The 18,375-nt window shown below is 40.5% G+C and overlaps 1 protein-coding gene across 1 annotated transcript in view; it reads left to right on the top strand.

Annotated features, from left to right (window-relative positions):
- The first annotated feature begins 2,769 nt into the window (after positions 1–2,769).
- shcbp1 (SHC SH2-domain binding protein 1) overlaps positions 2,770–18,375 on the top strand; it is a 34,278-nt gene continuing 18,672 nt past the window's right edge. The window contains exons 1-3 of the mRNA XM_052028355.1: positions 2,770–3,099; positions 8,476–8,529; positions 17,490–17,657. Coding sequence (XP_051884315.1) covers positions 2,979–3,099; positions 8,476–8,529; positions 17,490–17,657 — 343 coding nt within the window. The 5' untranslated portion in view covers positions 2,770–2,978. The remainder of the gene's footprint in view (positions 3,100–8,475; positions 8,530–17,489; positions 17,658–18,375) is intronic.

Here is an 18,375-nt window from a genome sequence, read left to right as displayed (position 1 = left end):
TTTTTAAAAAAAAAATCAAGATTGGGCCACTGGCAGTGACGATTAATTAGATGTCTAGCTTTTTGCCCCCTACCAAACAGACAGTAACCTTCAGCTAGACGAGGAGTTCACTTCCAGCCTTCACCTCACTTCATGGTTCTGGCAGTACTCACCTTTGTAAGAAGTATCACAATTGGTAGCACTGTCTTGCCTCTGAGTCAAAAGGTTGTGAGTTTTGATGCTTAGGGCAGAGACTTGAGTTTAAAAAAAATCTAGACTAATATTTCAGTAGGAAATTCTACACTATCAGGTGTCCTGTCTTTCAGGTGCCACCCTAAGCTGAAGCCCATCTGCTCCTTCAGATGGATGCAAAATACCATGGAAGTTTGGTAAATAAGGTTGAATGGCAGGGTTCCTATGCATATCTGTTCTGCCCAATATTTATTCCACTATCACTAAGATATAGTTTATGTTGTGTTTGTTGCTTTGTTGTTAATGGGTGCTTGCTGCCCAAAAATTGGTAGAACACCTCCAGTGTTGCATAGTGCATTTGAGGTGTGATCATTTCTTTGGAAATCCCAAGATTACAAATCTTTGTGTAAAGAAAGAAAACAAAGCTACTTATGAGAGCACATACCACCAGTCTCAAGGGCAGTTTCTATCCCGCTGTTATCAGACTCTTGTATGGACCTCTCGTGTGTTAAAAGATGAACACTTGACCTCCCAATCTACCTGTGCAGCATTTTCTCTGAAACTGCAACTATATTCTGCATTCTGTTTTAGCGGTTAGCGTAACGCTTTACAGTGCCAGCGATCTGGGTTCAATTCCCGCCGCTGTCTGTAAGGAGTTTGTACGTTCTCCCCGTGTCTGCATGGGTTTCCTCCAGGTGCTCCGGTTTTCTCCCACATTCTAAAGATGTACAGGTTAGGAAGTTGTGGGCATGCCATGTTGGCGCCGGAAGCGTGGCGACACTTGTGGGCTGCCCCCCAGAACACTACGCAAAAAATGCATTTCACTGTGTGTTTTGATGTACGTGTGACTAATAAAGATCTTATCTACCTCCATGTAATTATGTATGACCTGATCTGTCTGGATGGCATGCAAAACAAAAGCGTTTCACTGTATCTTGGTACATGTGCCAAAAATAAACCAATCCAATGTTGTTGGCATTAATAACAATAGCACAGGAGGGAAATATGAAATAGTAGCAGTGTAACATAACTTCACTGTCAAATTGTATCTGTTTTCTTCCACTATCCTACCTGAATTTGGGTAGGAAGCTGAAGGAAAATCCAGCATTGAGAGTCCAAAATCAATAACCATTTGACATTTGCCATGAGTGAAATTATAGAAGTTGTCAAAGATCCAATCTACTGCTGAGTTATTGGCAACTATTAGAGAGATTAAAATGACCATCCTGTTCTTATGATGCATCTTGATTAAAACAATTTCAAATTCAAACTCTTCATACTGTTTATCATTATTTCTACTCCTTTTAAAACTTACTTAATCAGGTTTATAACTTCTGTCTATACAGCATCATGAATCCCAAGGACCTGTTTATAATTTTTAATATGTATTCAATCAGATATTTTGCTCTAATGGAAATGGTAAATAGTATGTTATTGCAACGCTAAAAAGCAGATTTATCACAAAATCAAAATTATTTGTCTAATAGCAGTTGAGCCCAAGAGCTAACCTTATATCAGAACATTGTCCAAATGTTTGCAATTTTAATTTTGGTAGATGAGTTTAACTATTTCCAATTAGAGAATGTTTAGGATATTGAGTTGTGGAAAAATGTTATTCCACTGAAATTCACTATTTTATAACTATGGGAAAACATTGTATGGAGCTGATTTTCCCAAAGGCTTTAATAATTCCAAATAATGGATGATTTATATGAGATATATTTCCTTATTACATTGCATTTATGGTTATGTCCGATAATAAAAATATGCCAAAATATATATTGTTAGTTTTTGAAGTCTGAAATAAAAATAGAAAATGCTGGAACTATCATAGCTGGCAGTTTCTGTGGAAGAGAAACAACTGATGTAGGAATAATTATGTGAAAAAAAATCCCTTTCCCTGGTGCCCACGCAGCTCGTCCCAATTTCCTGCGTTCGGCCCCTATCCCTTTAAGCCCCGCCCCTCTATGTACCTATCCAAGTGCTGCTTAAATGCCTCAACGACTACGTCTGGCAGCTCGTTCGATATACTCACAACCCTCTGCGTGAAAAAGTTGCGCCTCAGGTCCCGTTTAAATTCTCCCCCTCTCCCCCTAAATCTATGCCCCATGACTCGCTGAATGAAACATTTTATTATTTATCATACAGAAATTAAGCGTTAAATATACAATGGTGTAGAACCTAATATTTCAAACATCTGACATGTCATTTGGAAATTGACATGAAAGGTCGCATATAAAGTTAGAAATTCCTTATTGGCATTATGCATTCATTTGTGATAATAGCTTCCAAATCCTCTTAAACGTCTTCTCTCCCTTTTAACGTTGTGAAATACTTATTACGTGTAAAAGCTTGGTGTGATTTACTGCAATTCAGTTACAGTTCTTAGAAGAAATGTTACTTCGAACACAGATGGATGAACTCTGCATTTCCACACTGCAGGGGTTGTATTAACAGATACTCCTATTGCTTATGCTCCTGATGACGACGGCCACAGACTATCAGCAGCTGAACTGGAGGTTCGTCGATCACAATGAAAGGGCTTTGATTTATATTTATTTGATGAGAGATTTAACAACACCCCACCGTCCAATATCTGACAACAAATGGTCACACCCGGCGACGAAGTGCTCCCAGGGCACGCCCGCTGCCTGGACTCGATTGGCTGCTCGTCCAACCAATCAGAGCGCGCGGGCGGGCAGCCGTCAACGGGTTCCAGCGGCAAAACATTTTGAATCTGGAGGGAAGTTTAACGGCCGGTGGCGCGCGGTTGTCGTCCAGTCCCCTCCCGCCAGGGCAGTGCCGCCATGTCCGAGGAGCAGCAGCGGCACAGTCCGCCGGCTGAAGCGGTCGCCGTGCACGGGGAAGGAGCAAGCGAGCAGCCGGAGTCGCCCAGCCTCGGCGACAGGGGGAGGGAGGAAGCAGGAGGTGAGTGTGAGAGGAGCCCGGCTGCAGAGGTGGACGGCCGAAGGGAAACGAGCCCCACCCCAGCCTGGGCACCCGTCGACATTGGTGACGGACTCGCCCGCCCCGGCCCGAATCATCCTCGCACTTGATGCCGTTTGTCGGCCGTCCATTTCCCCGAAACATTTCCCTCCGCAGATGCTGCCCGGCCCGCTGAATTCCGCCAGCAGTTTGCTTTTTGCTCCGGTTTGTCCCGCCTGCACCATCCTTGGACAAAGCCATAAAGTTCTCCACACAAGCCTCTTATCCCCGCTGGGCTTCCCCTTCCTAAGTCAAGCCGGGTGCTATGGGTGCAATGACAAGAGCTGCCCAGGAGCCGTGGAGAGAGAAACACCCGATGTCTTAAGTCGATGACCTTTCATCATAACTTGTCCCTGAGCGGTGACAGAAGGGCAAACGAGACGTTTAAACCACGCCCCAGCCGGTGTCGGGGGAGATGTTTATATTTGCGGGTCCATCAGATCTGGGAGCCGCAAAGATAAAACGTTTAATAAAATCTTGAAGAAATTCACGAGAAACTACTTCACGCAGTTTACCACGGGGTGTGATGGAGGCGTGTGTGGAGTTGGGGGGAATCTGGATGGAAAAATGTTCAAAGATTTTAAGGTTGAATGAAAGATGAGGCTTATTTGGAGATGAGTGCTTCAATGTAGCAGTTGTGTAGAACGGCCTGTTTCCTGCATCACGTAAGGTATAAACCTGGATTTTTTTTCCCTATAATGTACGTCATGGTTTTTTGTGAGCTAGATGCTAATGAAATTTGCTAAAGGTGGAGTCTCATCCAAATCTTAATATTGAATATTTTAAAAATGTAGTTTTTTTTAAATCTGAGATTTCTCCTAAACTGCTTGATTTTTTTTATCTTGAGTTCTTTTCCATTGCCTTATTATCAGTATATTCTGAACTTTGTTTCCCAATTTCAGTGCTTGATTTTATTTGCAGTCTTGTTCTGCACTTATTTCTTCTATTGACGGTTTTGTTTATTTGCCTCTTTAGCCTAGAGCTTTTTTCAAGAATCTTGTTGTATAACTTCTTAAAATTTTCCTTTTCATTTTGTCATTAACACAGCTCATGAGTGACAAAAATCAGTGCATCGATGATTCTGGATATCTTGCCTCATGTTGCTTAGCACTTATATTTGTTGTCAACTCAATGTTATAAATGTGCACCCTACTGCTCCAGGTATCAAGTAGCCCTGGGAACCTCAGTAATCTAGTCATCTGAATTGGGCAGTTTGCACTTAAGGACATAAGAATCAGAAGCAAAAATAGGTCGTGCAGCCTCTCAAGCTTGCAAAATTGTGGTTGATTTTGCCTTTAGCCCAATTCCATTCCCTATTTGTTATTTGCTAGTTTGTTATGTTTAAATTTTGTAAGTGAAGCTGTGTGTGTGTAAAATAGCTCACCCATATAGTAATGTCCTTACTGGCCTCGTAGCATTGGCATTTTAGGAGTGGAAAATGTTGGAAATTGTTTTACTAAAATGGTTAGAAGAACCATGGTTGGCTGTAGTCAGCTACTTTTGCAATATCACAGTTTAGTATATGTTCTAGCTTAGAAAAGGTTTGTGCCTGAAAAAGCACAGGAGGTATCAGCAGGGAGGAATTTTTAGGGATGAGAGAGAGGATGGAGTAGGAAGAGAGTGGAGAATGACATGTGGTCACTTCATGACTGGACCCATCCTGCTAAACTGGTTCCTTGCTCCTCTGCCTTTGCTGTAGCTGATCTTTTAAAAAAAATTCCTATTGTGCAAGCTATTTGATAAGAAGTCAGATGATCACCAATGATTAGACAAAGGAAATTTTGGGTGTGCAGGAATTGAAGGATTTAAGGAGGTTGCCGGGATGGCATGGGGGAAGCCAGTAGAGATGTTTGAGCATGGTGACAATTTTATCTTTTGTCTTTTGATGTTAAGGCAAAGCATTTTTATTGAACTACTCAAAATTAAAAACAAAACATTTTCCTTTGAATCATTCAAGTACTCTACTATTACTACTAGGGTGATTAAAGGTCCAGTTTGCCTGTTATATTTTTTTTAAATTGGTTAACTGACCAAATAAATGTGTATTTTCTAGTACTTGTTACATTACAAACATTAGTCACACTATACAGATGTTTTAATGTGATGTTTTAAATAAAAATTCAAAATAAGTTGGCCTTTAAATTTTACAAGGAAAATGCCTAAATGACAGTTATCACAGTAATTAGAGTGTGAGAGGTTATGTTGACATTACTGTACTTGTTTCCCATTAGAGTGGCCCATTTAACCTACTGCCCCCATGTTTTTGAGATGTGGGAGGCAACCCATGTGATCACAGGGAAAATGTGCAAACTTCGCAAGACAGCACCCGAGGTCAGGATTGAACCTGACTCACTGGTCCTGTGAGCCAATGGCTCTACTAGCTGCACCACCGTGCATCACTACAATGCATTTGTGTGTGTGATGTGCAAGGCTTGTGTATATGGTACCCAATGTCAAATGTAGGAGTGTGGCCTCTGAACATGAATGGTTCCAAGGCTCTATGTGATACACATACTCAATTCAGGAGCAGCTTCTTCCCCTCGTCAGATTTCTAAATGGTCCATGAACACTAACTCATTGTTCCTTTTATTTTGCACTGTTTATTTTGTAATTTATAGTTTGTTTTTGCATTGTACTGCTGCAAAAAAAACATTTTACATTATATAATAGTGATAATAAACCTGATTGACTTTATTTGCAATGACTGTTCAAAGCTAGGATCATCCAGGTGATGAGACAGCTTTAAGCGCATCATCATCAACCACCTCCAAAGAACCCTGACTCCCTTTTCTAGGCCCTGATCACCTTCATCAGGCCCTCGTACACTTCCCCCAACCCTGACTGCTATCTTGGCTCCTTACTGAGTCTTGCTTTTCATTCCCCAAGCTCTTCACACCCTTGTTCAGGCACACCCTAGCACCCAACCTCTTGCCTCAAGTCCTGACCCACTCCCTGCTATGCAACCTCATCTTCACCTTGGCCACTTTGTCCAGACCCAAAACCACTGTTCTAGTCCTGATCTTCTGCCACAGTCCAGAAGATAACATCCTGCCCACAATCCCATTCTGCCCCAGACATTTGTTTAATGCTGTGTGTATGGTCTCCAGCCATGCCTGCTCTGCTTCTTTCTCTAGGAACACTTGTTGTCTGGGATGCCTAGGCTAAAGAAAATTATCAGCAGACCTTGATCCTTAAAAAGGTATTGTGTTTCAGCATGAGATCAGTCCAGGTGAAGGAGCACCATTGACCCTCAAGGTTATACTTTGTTCCCCTCTCAGCACCTTGCCACTGTGGGTACAGGATGGCATGCCTGTCTCCAGAAGGAGAGGGAACATTTTATAGCTGAGACTCTTGCACATAGATGCCTGCAACAGAGAAGGCAGACCTATATCAAAAAGAACCACAACAGTAGTCCTGGTTTCATGGAGCCCAGTGAAGAACACAGGTCATTAATTTTCATCTTCATTTGCTTAACCTCTAACAATTTCATCATACTCATTCTGCAGGGTGACCTTCAAAGCCATTTACTAAATTCCAGCCAACAAATTGCCAGATTAAGTGAATTTGTTTTTACATCTTGTCCTGGTAGGACTAGGAAAATGAGCATAATATGCCCTCTTATTCACCAGGTGAAATGTACAAGAACTCAGGGTTGACACATACTTTTGTGGAAAAATTTAAGAATGGGAGGCAACTATCCAAGACTTGCCTTTATTAGACAGATGAGACTTCCCCCCTGTGGTTGAGAGTCTTGAGTTCTTTGTCAAAGCTTGGTAGAAGCAGATTCTTGATATGCAAAGGGTGAAACATCATTGTAAGCAGAAATGTGGAGTCGAGGTTGCAATCAGCCTACTGTTCCTAATTTGTATCTTTGTATGCAAAAGGTAGTGGTGGCTTTGCAAATTAAGGTGGTAGTGGGAGAAGTGAGAAGGCAGAATTGTTGCTGGTATTTGGATGATGGTGTTGGTTAATCTGAGCTTGGAGTTTACAATATTGATGATTGTTGTTCCTGTGACTTTTGGTTGGCTGATGAATGAGGCCTAAGGTGTTAGTGGACAGCTCTTTCATCTGTTATGCGAGGTCCTGGGTTCAAATCCCAGACAAGCCCCCAATTTTGTTACGAACCTGCAACAAAAGAAAGTCATGTGATAAGTGTTGAAAACTACTTTAATAACTACTTATGATAATAAGAAAAATAAAAGTAAAAGTGTTAGAAGTAACAATGTTAAACCTTGAACATTAACCCCAAAACTAAACTCTTCATGTGTGTGTGGCAAAGTCCCAAACTCCAAGTCCAGGAATGGTTCTTAAAGTTCAGTTCAGCAAGCCACAAGGTGAAACATGAGCAAAGGCTTCAACAACCACAGTTGTCTGAAGATAAAACGTAGATGTCAAGAACAGAGAGAGTAATTACAAAATCCAAATGGTCCACGATGGAACCAAACAACACCTCAGTGTTTACTCAGTAGTGACTTCCTCACCCTGAAAAGAGTCTGAATCGTGGCCATCCACACATACCTGTTTCCCTCCACAGGTCAGTAACAAAGTTAACTCCACCAGATTACTCCCAATTTCCATACGTGGATTGCAGTAACAGAGTTATTTCCTCATCCATCAATAGAAAAAACTAGCAGGCTGGTGTCTCTTTTCTCTCCCCTGACTGACTTTGTCAACAATATTAAGTCCTTTATCTTCTGTTGATGTAAGCACGCCACACACATACCACTGCTCTTAAAGGGGCATTTACCTAGTCTGTAACATCTGACAAAGCTCCTTGAAGCAAAATATGGCATCTTGCACTTTAAAATCAATGACAGCTTTGACAGAAGACAAAGCACTACCATCTTTGCTTTCTGCTTGGGGCACTTTGGGGTCAGGGCCTCCACATTACACCACCTGCAGCCCTGTCATCATCCTGATCTTGCTGCTGGATGTGCACAAGGAGACTGTGAAATGACTTCTTTGCATCTGTCCCAAATGAGTGCAGGTACAGTGATTGCAGGTGGTGATCCTGGGGCATGGTCCCTTTCCAGTATGATCTTGCCCCATACATCTTAAAAGTTGTTCTTTTCCAATACCTATTCTTGTTAAAGCTGAAGAAAGGCTTCACAACTTTGTGTCAGTTGACAAATAGTTAGCTCTCATAGCTCCCTCCTACCTACTTTCCTTCATTTGAAGGAATTGGTGTTGCCCTGCAGTTACAGAAAGGAGGGGTGGGAAAACAGACACAGGTACTCAATCTATGAATGTTTGATTTTTATAATGTGTTCTTTTAAATGCTGAAGAATGCTAACACAATCTCTCAACTACTTCCTGCAGTGGACAGTGATGAATTCAACAGCCCCAGTGGATCTACTGACCAAGTATCTACATGTAAGTATCCAAGCAGTATGGACAATTGTGAAGTTTAGGCACAAATACTTTCAGGTATAGATTATCTTGGCAGTTGATCTTGCAAGATCTAATGTCAGCCATGCTTAAAGTCAAGCCAAAAGCAGTAAAAGCTACAGAACATGGAAATCAGAAATAAAACAGCAAATCAAATGGCATCTGCAGAAAGAAAAACAGCCACTGGTCAAGAGTAACTTATTCCCCATACATGATTCTTAGTAGACTCTGTAGGTAGATACTGTTAGTGCAATAATATTGTAATATGTTGGGCCAAATTGAGCTTACTGACAGATCTGAACTTCTGCTCCACTGTTGGACTTTTTAATTGAGTCCAAGGGCAGATCACTGATATGCTGAGGGGAATTGGATACTCTTGGCATTTACCTTCAGCTTTATCCCAGGGGTGGCTGATGTGTGAATGGCAGCCCAATTCATTTGAATGGCTTGAAGATAATGTAGAAAAACTTAGTTGCCAGTAGGTGTAACTTTGTTTTAATATTTTTGATTTGTTAGTAGTTCAAGTTGTCCTTAAATATTTTGTTTTGTTTAATTTTAAGTATCTGTTTGAATAGTTTTTAAATGTCTCAGATGCTTAAACATTTCAAAGGCCTTTTACAGTAACAAGCTGTCAAAGGTGATTGGGCTTCTTATTTCAAAATAGATTTCCTAAAAATTGCAAATATTAATACAGAACATTTAACATTTTTATCACAAATGTTTACCTTAATGTGGTTTCAGTTATCATTTGTATACAGCCCTTGAGCAAATAGTTCATGGAGATTTAACACAGATTTCAATCAAAGGGGTACTTTGGCAGGAGACCCTTAAATAATTTCTTCACCATAGAGTCTTTGAAGTAACTGCACCCATCTTCAGCATGTCACCTTGGACCTTAGAATGTGCCAATTTGCAGGACTCAGTTGTGGACAACATCTTGCCCTGCAAGTTTTGGGCAGACCAGAGTGTCTTTCATACTTCTCCAGCAGAAGTTTGTATTTCTCTCAATATGTTCCTAGGAACAGCCTGTAATATGTAGAATCCTGTATTATGCAACTGAATGGAACAAACTTCAACAAATACCACTATCTTTTCCAAGGCCTTCCTGGCAAATGTGCATTCCAGAAGAGCAACCGACTCTTTTCCTTTTCAGTACAGCTGTCATAGCAGCATGTGGAATGACTGACACCTATCCTGTACATGACAGATCTGACAATGAGATCTTTCTCACCATTAGCCACATCAGATCGCAGCCTGTTCCATACTCCCATCACTGAGTGGTGAAGTTCCCCCAAACCTTTCTTCTTTCACCCTAAAGCCACATCCTCTCATACTTCTCTCCTAATCTAGGAGAAAAGAGCCTACTCACATTAACTGTCTATACCCCTCAATTTTGTAAACCTCAAATTTCCCCTCATTCTTCTGTGCTCCAAGGAATAAAGTCCTAACCTGTTTAATCTTTCCCTGTAACTCTTGAAGACCCAACAACATTCTAGTAAATCTCCTTTGCACTCTCAATCTTACAAATGTCCTTCCTATAGTTAGGTGACTAGAACTGCAAACAATACTCCAAATTTGGCTTCACCAATCTCTTATACAACCTCACCACAACATCCCAACTCCTATACTCAATACTTTATGAATGCCAGGATGCCAAAAGCCTTCTTTACAACCCTGTCTACCTGTGACGCCACTTTCAGGGAATTATGTATCTAAACTCCCAGATCCTTTTGTTCCTCTGCAGTTCTCAGTGCCCTACCATTCACTGTATGTCCTACCTTGATTTGTCCTTCCAAAATGCAACACCTCACTTGTCTGCATTAAATTCCATCTGCCACTTTCTGGCCCATTTTTCCAGTTGGTTCAGATCCCTCTGCAAGCTTTGAAAGTCTTCCTCACTATCCACTACACCTCCAATTTTAGTGTCAAACTTGCTGATCCAATTTACCAAATCTAGATCATTGATATAGACAATGGACCCAACACAGATCCCTGAGGCACACTAGTCACAGGCCTCCAGTCTGAGAAGCAACCATCCACTACCACTGTCTTCTCCCACAATGAATTTCAAATCCAGTTTACAACCTTTCCGTGGATACCTAGTGTCTGAACCTTCTGAACTAACCTCCCATGTGGGACCTTGTCAAAGACCTTACTAAAGTCCATGTAGACAACATCCACAGCCTTTCCTTCATCTACTTTCTTGGTAACCTCCACGAAAAAAGCTCTACAAGATTCATTAAACATGATCTACCATGCACAAAGCTATGCTGACTATCCTTGATTAGCCCTTGGTTGTCCAAATACCTGTACACCTTCCAATAATTTACCTACTACTGATGTCAGGCTCACCAGCCTGTAATTACCTGGTTTACTTTTAGATCTTTTAAACAACAGAATAATGAGCTACCCTCCAGTCCTCCGGCACCCCACTTGTGGCTAAGGACATTTTAAATATATCTGCCACGGCCCCTGCAATTTCTACACTAGTCTCAATGTCCGAGGAAATATCTTATCAGGCCTGGGGATTTATCTACCTTTATTCGCTGTAAGGCAGCAAGCACCTCTTCCTCTTTAATCTATTTGTTTCATGACACCTGCTCATTTCCCTTCCTTCCATATCCACTATACCAGTTTCCTGATTAAATACTAATGCAAAAAACTGTTTAAGATCTCCCCCATCTCCTGCAGCTCCACACAGATGACTACTCTGATCTTGTAAGGGACCAATTTTGTCCCTTACTATCCTTTTACTCTTAATATACTTGTAAAAACTTCAGGTTTACCTTCACATTATCTGCCAAAGCAACCTCATGTCTTCTTTGCCTTCCTGATTTCCTTTAGTATTTTCTTACTTTCTATACTCTTCAAGTACCTCATTTGTTCTTATTGCCTATACCTGCTATACACCTTTCTCTTGACCAGATCACCAATATCCCTTGAAAACCAAGGTTCCCTATGCTTGTTAACTTTGCCTTTAATCCTGGCAGGAACATGCAAACTCTGCACTCAAAATTTCACCTTTGAAGGCCTTCCACTTACTGAACACATCCTTGCCAGAAAGCAATTTATCCCAATCCACTCTTCCTAAATCCTCTCTCATTTCCACAAAATGGGCCTTTCTCCAATTTAGAACCTCAACTTGAGGACCAGACCTGTCCTTATCCATAAGGAACTTGAAACTAATGACATTATGGTCACTGGACCCAAAATGCTCACCTACCCATACTTCTGTCACCTGACCTGTCTGGTTCCCCAATAGGAGATCATGTATTGCATTCTCTCGTTGGTACCTCTATATATTGATTTAGAAAATTTTCCTGAACACATTCGATAAATTTCAAGCCATCCAGCCCTTTCACAGTATGGGAGTCCCAGTCAATGTGGAAATTTAAAATCCCCTACTATTACAACTTTGTTTCTTACATCAGTCTGCTATCTCACTACAGATTTGTTCCTCCAATTCTGACTATTGGGTGGTCTATAATACAGCCCTATTAGTGTGGGCACACCATTACTGTTCCTCAGCTCCACCCATATGGAGTCTGTAGATGAGCCCTTTGGGCTATCCTGTATGCACAGCTGTGATATTTTCCCTGACCAGTAATGCCACTCCTCCCCCTTTCATCCATCCCCCTCTCTCACATCTGAAACAGAACCCCAGAACATTAAGCTGCCAGTCCTGCCCCTCCTGCATCAAAGTCTCACTAATAGAGATGTTGTAATCCCACATGCCAATCCACACCTTAAGCTTATCTGCCTTACCTACAATACTTCTTGCATTGAAATAGAAGCACCTGAGAACATTTCTATGTACAAACCTTTGATTTCTGTCTATACCTGCAGTCCTCTCATGACCTTTTCCCTCCTCCACCTCACTATCTGCTCTAACACCCCAGTTCCTCTGCAAATCTACTTTTAAACCCCCCAGAGAAGCACTAGCAAACCTACCCACAAGTAGGTTAGTCCCCCTCCAGTTCAGGTGCAAGCCATCCCATCAGAACAGGTCCCACCTTCCCTGGAAGGAAGCCCAATTGTCTAGAAACATGAAGCCCTCCCTCTTGTACTATTTCCTTAGCCACATATTTAGCTGCATGATCCTCCTATTTCTAGCCTCACTAGCTCATGGCACAGGTAGCAATCCTGAGATTGCAACCTTGGAGGTCCTGTCCTTCAACTTTGCACCTAATTCTCTGAACTCTTTATAGGACCTCCTCTTCCTTCCTATCCACATCATTGGTCCCTACATGGACCACAACATCTGGCTGCTCACCCTCCCTCCTGAGAATATCAAGAACTCAGATATCACAGACCCTGGCACCAGGGAGGAAACAGACCATCCAGGATTCTCAATCTCTCCCACAGAACCTCCTAACTATCAAATCCCCTATCACTACTGCTCTCTTCTCCCCCCCCCCCCCTTACTTTCTGAGCCAAGGGTCCCACCTTGATGAAAGACACAACCACTGCAACTTGTCCCTGATAGGTCATCCCCACCAGCAGTATCCAAAATGGTATACTTATTGTTGGTGGGAACAGCCACAGGGGTGCTCTGCTCTTTCTGTCTATACCCCTTCCTTTCCTGACAGGGACCCAGCTACCTGCCTCCTGACTTTTAGGGGTGACTATCTCCCTGAAACTCCTGTCTATTTCTGCCTCACAAATGATCCAGAGTTCATCCAGCTCCAGTTCCCTAACTCAGTTCATCAGGAACTGCAGCTGGATGCACCTTTTACAGGTGTAGTCAGCAGGGACAAGTGTGCTGTCCCTGACTTCCCACATACTGCATACAGAGCACACAACTGCCCTAACAGCTGCCATCACTACCTACACTTAAGTTAATTAAATTAAAAGAACTCATCAGCCTTGCCTCTCAGGGAGCAAGCTCTTCCTCAGCCTCTGCTCACCAAGGCCACTTGAGTCAAAGCTCTTTTCCTACCCTGAGCCACTGACCACTCCTCTTCAGTTACCCCTCCTTTATATTTGTCCCTGCCAATTACCTCAAAGACACACTCCCTCTAATCAAGCACTCAACACTCTGTTTAACCCTTCAGTTGCCCTCCACTTATTAAGCTTTTTAAATACACTCACCGGACCTGAAAGGGAACTGCTGCTCCAACGGTGCCGGGCTTATAGTGGAAGGTTATTAGAGATCATCTTACTGGGTATGGCACAGGTCTGATCTAGGTGAATCACCAAGCCTAGATAGACTTGACTCAATTGGCAATGATCTTTACCAGAATCTTGTAATAAGCAACGCAAGGGGTCAGCAATTTCTGATTTCCTCCCTCCTCTTTCAGCTTGTAGATGCACGTGATGATTCCCTTCCTCATATTCTGACATAGTACACTTTCAGCAGGACTGGACCAATCCAGTCCCACAGAACTAAGTACAACTTGTGTTACGAATCAGCAACAAAAGGAACACACGGAGTCATGATTCAGTGTTAAAAACTATTTTATTAATCACTACTTATGATAATAAGAAAAATAAAAGTAAAGATGTTAGTATGTTAGAAGTAAAAATGTTAAACCTTGAACATTAACCCCAAAAACTAAACTCTTCATGTGTGTGTGGCAAAGTCCCAAACTCCAAGTCCAGGAATGGTTCTTAAAGTTCAGTTCAGCAAGCCATAAGGTGAAACATGAGCAAAGGCTTCTTCAACAACCACCGTTGTCTGAAGATAAGACGTAGATGTAGAGAACATAGAGAGAGTAATCACAAAATCCAAATGTTCCACGATGGAACCCAAATGACACCTCAGTGTTTACTCGATAGTGACTTCCTCACCCCGAAAAGCATCCGACTCGAGGTCGTCCACACAAATACCTGTTTCCTTCCACAGGTCAGCAACAAAGTGAACTCCACCGGATTACTTCCAATTTCCATACGTGGATTGCAGTGACAGACACAGCTATTGTTTCTCATCCGTCGATAGAGAAACTAGCAGGCTGGTGTCTCTCTCCGTTTTCTCTCTCTCTCTGTCTTTGACTTCGACTGACCTTTTCAACCACGTCATTATGTCCTTTATCTTCTGTTGACGTAAGCATGCCACACACACACACACACACACACACACACACACACACACACACACACACACACACACACACACACACACACACAAAGACAGACACTACTAACTCTATCTTAAAGGGACATTCACCGAGTCTGTAACATTGACTAGCCTGCCGTCACTTCGAGGAGTCTTACTTGCCCTGAAGGAAAGAACTGACCTTGACATCTTGTCAGGATTAACAGTTGGTCTAGAGTTTCCTGCTTGTTGAGATCTTTGCTTCTCTAAATCCTCAGATGGAAGACAAGAAGTTCTGACAGGCTGTGGTTTCTGTGGCTTTTAGATCATATAGAAATTATGGATCCATAAAGCATGAGGCTGTGAAAATGTTGCTGCTCTACTTGGGCTGTTCATCATTAGAGCTCCCTTTGTGAACCTTTTGAAAGAAGAAGCGCAAGCACGTCTCGGCCTGCCTCGAGCAGACTCTGGATTTTGAGTTGAGAAGCAAGGTTTACTCTGTCTTTACCCCTCGGAGCTCCTTCCCAATAGTTAATCCTATCTACTGAGAAGGAGCAGATTCTGCATTCTTTCTTTCTTTTTCAATCTTTTTATTGAATTTCAAATCAATTCAAATTAATATACATAACAATAATTATACATATGGTGCGAAGAGATCGGGATAACAATAATAACGGTTAATATTTATACTCACAAGGAGTAAAGTATGTAATCTAGACCTCCCACTCTCTTGCTAAGTGTACATAATGCAAAAAGAAGGAACTTCAAAAGAAATTTGATGATATAAAAAGAAAACGCCCAAATCCAAAAAAATATAATAATAGACAAAAGCAAACCAAAAACTTCAAAGAAAAAAAAAACTGGACTGATATTTTTAGATTAAAAAAAACATTATTATGTCGTCATCTCTGCTCCTCTATATTCAAAGGTTATTGAAAGGGATTTGAAAAAGGTCTGCTTATATCATATCGAAATATTGAATAAATGGACTCCAAACTTCCTCAAATTTAAGTGAAGGATCAACAGTACCACTCCTAATTTTTTCAAAGTTTAAACATGTTATAGTATGAGAAAACCATTGAAATGTAGTAGGGGGTATAGGGTCCTTCAATTTAAATAAAATGGATCTCTTGGCCATTAATGTAACAAAAGCAATCATACGATAAGCAGAAGCGGGTAAGTGGCCAGAATCCATCATTGGTAACCCAAAAATTCCAGTAATAGGATGGGGTTGTAGATCAATATTCAATACAGTTGAAATAATATTAAAAATGTCTTTCCAATATTTTTTCAAAAGAGGACAGGACCAAAACATATGCGTCAGGGAAGCCACTTCCAAATTACATCTGTCACATATAGGATTTATATGGTGATAAAAATGGGCTAACTTGTCCTTCAACATATGGGTCCTATGAACCACCTTAAACTGTATCAAAGAGTGTCTAGCACACATTGAAGATGTATTAGCTAATTGGAGAACTTTCTTCCATGTCTCTGTAGGTAAGGGTATCTGGCGTTCTCTTTTCCATTCATTCTTAATTTTATCAAGTGTCTCTAGACGTATTTTTATAATCAGATCATAAATTATTGTTATCAAGCCCTTCTGATAAGGGTTAAAACCTAAGATTTTTCCCTTAATTTCAGTTTTATATAGTATCGGAAAAGAAGGTAAAGTAACTTTTAAAAAGTTTCTAATCTGTACAAATTGAAAAAAATGTGATCTAGGCAAATTGTATTTATTGGACAACTGTTCAAAAGACATCAAACAGTTATCAATGAATAAATCACGAAAGCATGTTATTCCCTTCATTTTTCCATAAAGAAAAAAGCTAAGTCAATTCTAGATGGTTGAAAGAAAAAATTAGATTGGATAGGACTTGATAAAATGAATTTATTCAATCCAAAAAATTTACGAAATTGAAACCATGTTCGTATTGTATGTTTAACAATTGGGTTAATCATTTGTTTACTCAATTTAGTAAGTGCGAAAGGGAGTGAGGCTCCTAAAATAGAAGCTAATGAAAATCCTTGCACTGATTCATACTCAAGATACACCCATCGAGGACATTGAATTACATCTAAATCTTGTGCCCAGAAAATTAAGTATCTAATATTAATTGCCCAATAGTAAAATCTAAAGTTAGGCAAAGCCATACCACCAGCCTTTTTTAATTTTTGTAAATATTTCTTACTTAACCTTGGGTTTTTATTCTGCCATATATATGAAAGAATTTTAGAATCAATAGAATCGAAAAAGGATTTCGAGATGAAAGTTGGAACCGCCTGAGATTCTGCATTCTTATCTGAAGTTGGCATATCTGCCTCTTGGTTTCTGAATACCACCTTAAGGAAGAAGAACTTATTGACATTCATCTTGATTGCTTTCCACCAGTGCATTGGAAAATCAAAGAGTTTCACAACTCTCCAACCTTTCTAATCCCTCTTGAGTTCCTGAATGTTTTTATGGGGTCATCAGTTTTATGTTCTGTTTCTAAATCTCTCGGCCAACCCTCTGGTCTTCTTGTAGGTGACAGTCAGCCAGCAGAAAGCAATGGTCAGAGAAGGACACTGGTGTGATTTTTTTTTTTCCCCCCTTTTTTGGTGGATTTAACAGTGAGTTTTCTGGATATCCTGGTGCTTCCAGATGCAAGGCTTAAGAACGCTCAGCCCTGTTTGCAACTGTGAACTCATTCTGCGTCAAGGGTCACCTGTTTGTGTGGAGGGTTGGCTTGGCCTGCACTTAGCATCCGGAAAACAAAGTCACAGTGGGTATTGTAGATGATGATTTTGGCAAATGAGCCAGGTCTGTAATGCTCTGGTCCTTAATCTAAAAAGAATGGGCTACTGATGGGTTCATTTCAGCTTTGTAAGAATATGTGCTTAACAGTAAACAATGTCTTTCTAAATTCAGGTCTTTTTCAAGATCAAAAGGAAAGTAATGTCAATTGTGACAGTTCTAACAAGGAAATAACTTTGAAAAGAATTTTCCATGGAAGAACAGCCATGTTTCCAGAAGTTGTTGAGACAACCCAATTATCATACTATGAAAGATACAAGGCTTACCAGGACTACATCTTGGGTATGTAATTTCAATCAATGGTACTTGAAATCACTTTTTTTTAAATTCCAAGAGTAACAAGGTAATATTGATTATACATTGTGATCTAGATCTTCAAAAAGAAAAAAAGTATGGACTGCAGGTACTAGGTAGTGTTTAACTCAATAATGACAGTTTATAAAACAAAAAGGCAAGAGAAGGAAGAGTGTTTCCTGCATTAGTATTTAGAAACAATTAAATGTTTTGACAGTTTAAAAGGTTGGATATCTAGTTTTGAAAGAGTGCAAATTTTGACTTAAGTAAGCATCTAAGTAATGTAAAATTCTGTGGGACATTGTTGCTCTTATGCTGGTTAAATGTAGTTGCTTAGGTTGCAAAGAAGGCTTGAAATTAATATACAGTTGATATTTTGGAGACCAAGAGGGAATTTTATATTTGATCATTTTTAATAATTGGGTGATATCTTTTATAAAATGCATTTTACTAAAATCTATGGGTTGAATTTGCAGAATGGCACATGATTATCTTTTTCAGTATTAATTTCTCTATTGTTCTTATGATGCAGAATGTTGGGTAGAACTCTTGAAATGAATAATCTTAGATAGTTTAGGAGAATGGGCAAAGAAATGGCAGATGAGAGTGAATGTTGAGAAATGTGCCGTTGTACACTTTGGAAAAAAGAAATAAACAAGCAGATTACTATCTCGATGGGGAGAAAATTCAAAGAACAGAAGTACAA

Source organism: Pristis pectinata, chromosome 13 (genome assembly GCF_009764475.1).
Source record: "Pristis pectinata isolate sPriPec2 chromosome 13, sPriPec2.1.pri, whole genome shotgun sequence".
Classification (NCBI taxonomy): Eukaryota; Metazoa; Chordata; class Chondrichthyes; order Rhinopristiformes; family Pristidae; genus Pristis; species Pristis pectinata.
Note: the sequence above shows the minus strand (reverse complement) of the source record. Positions and strands in the feature narration are given on the sequence as shown.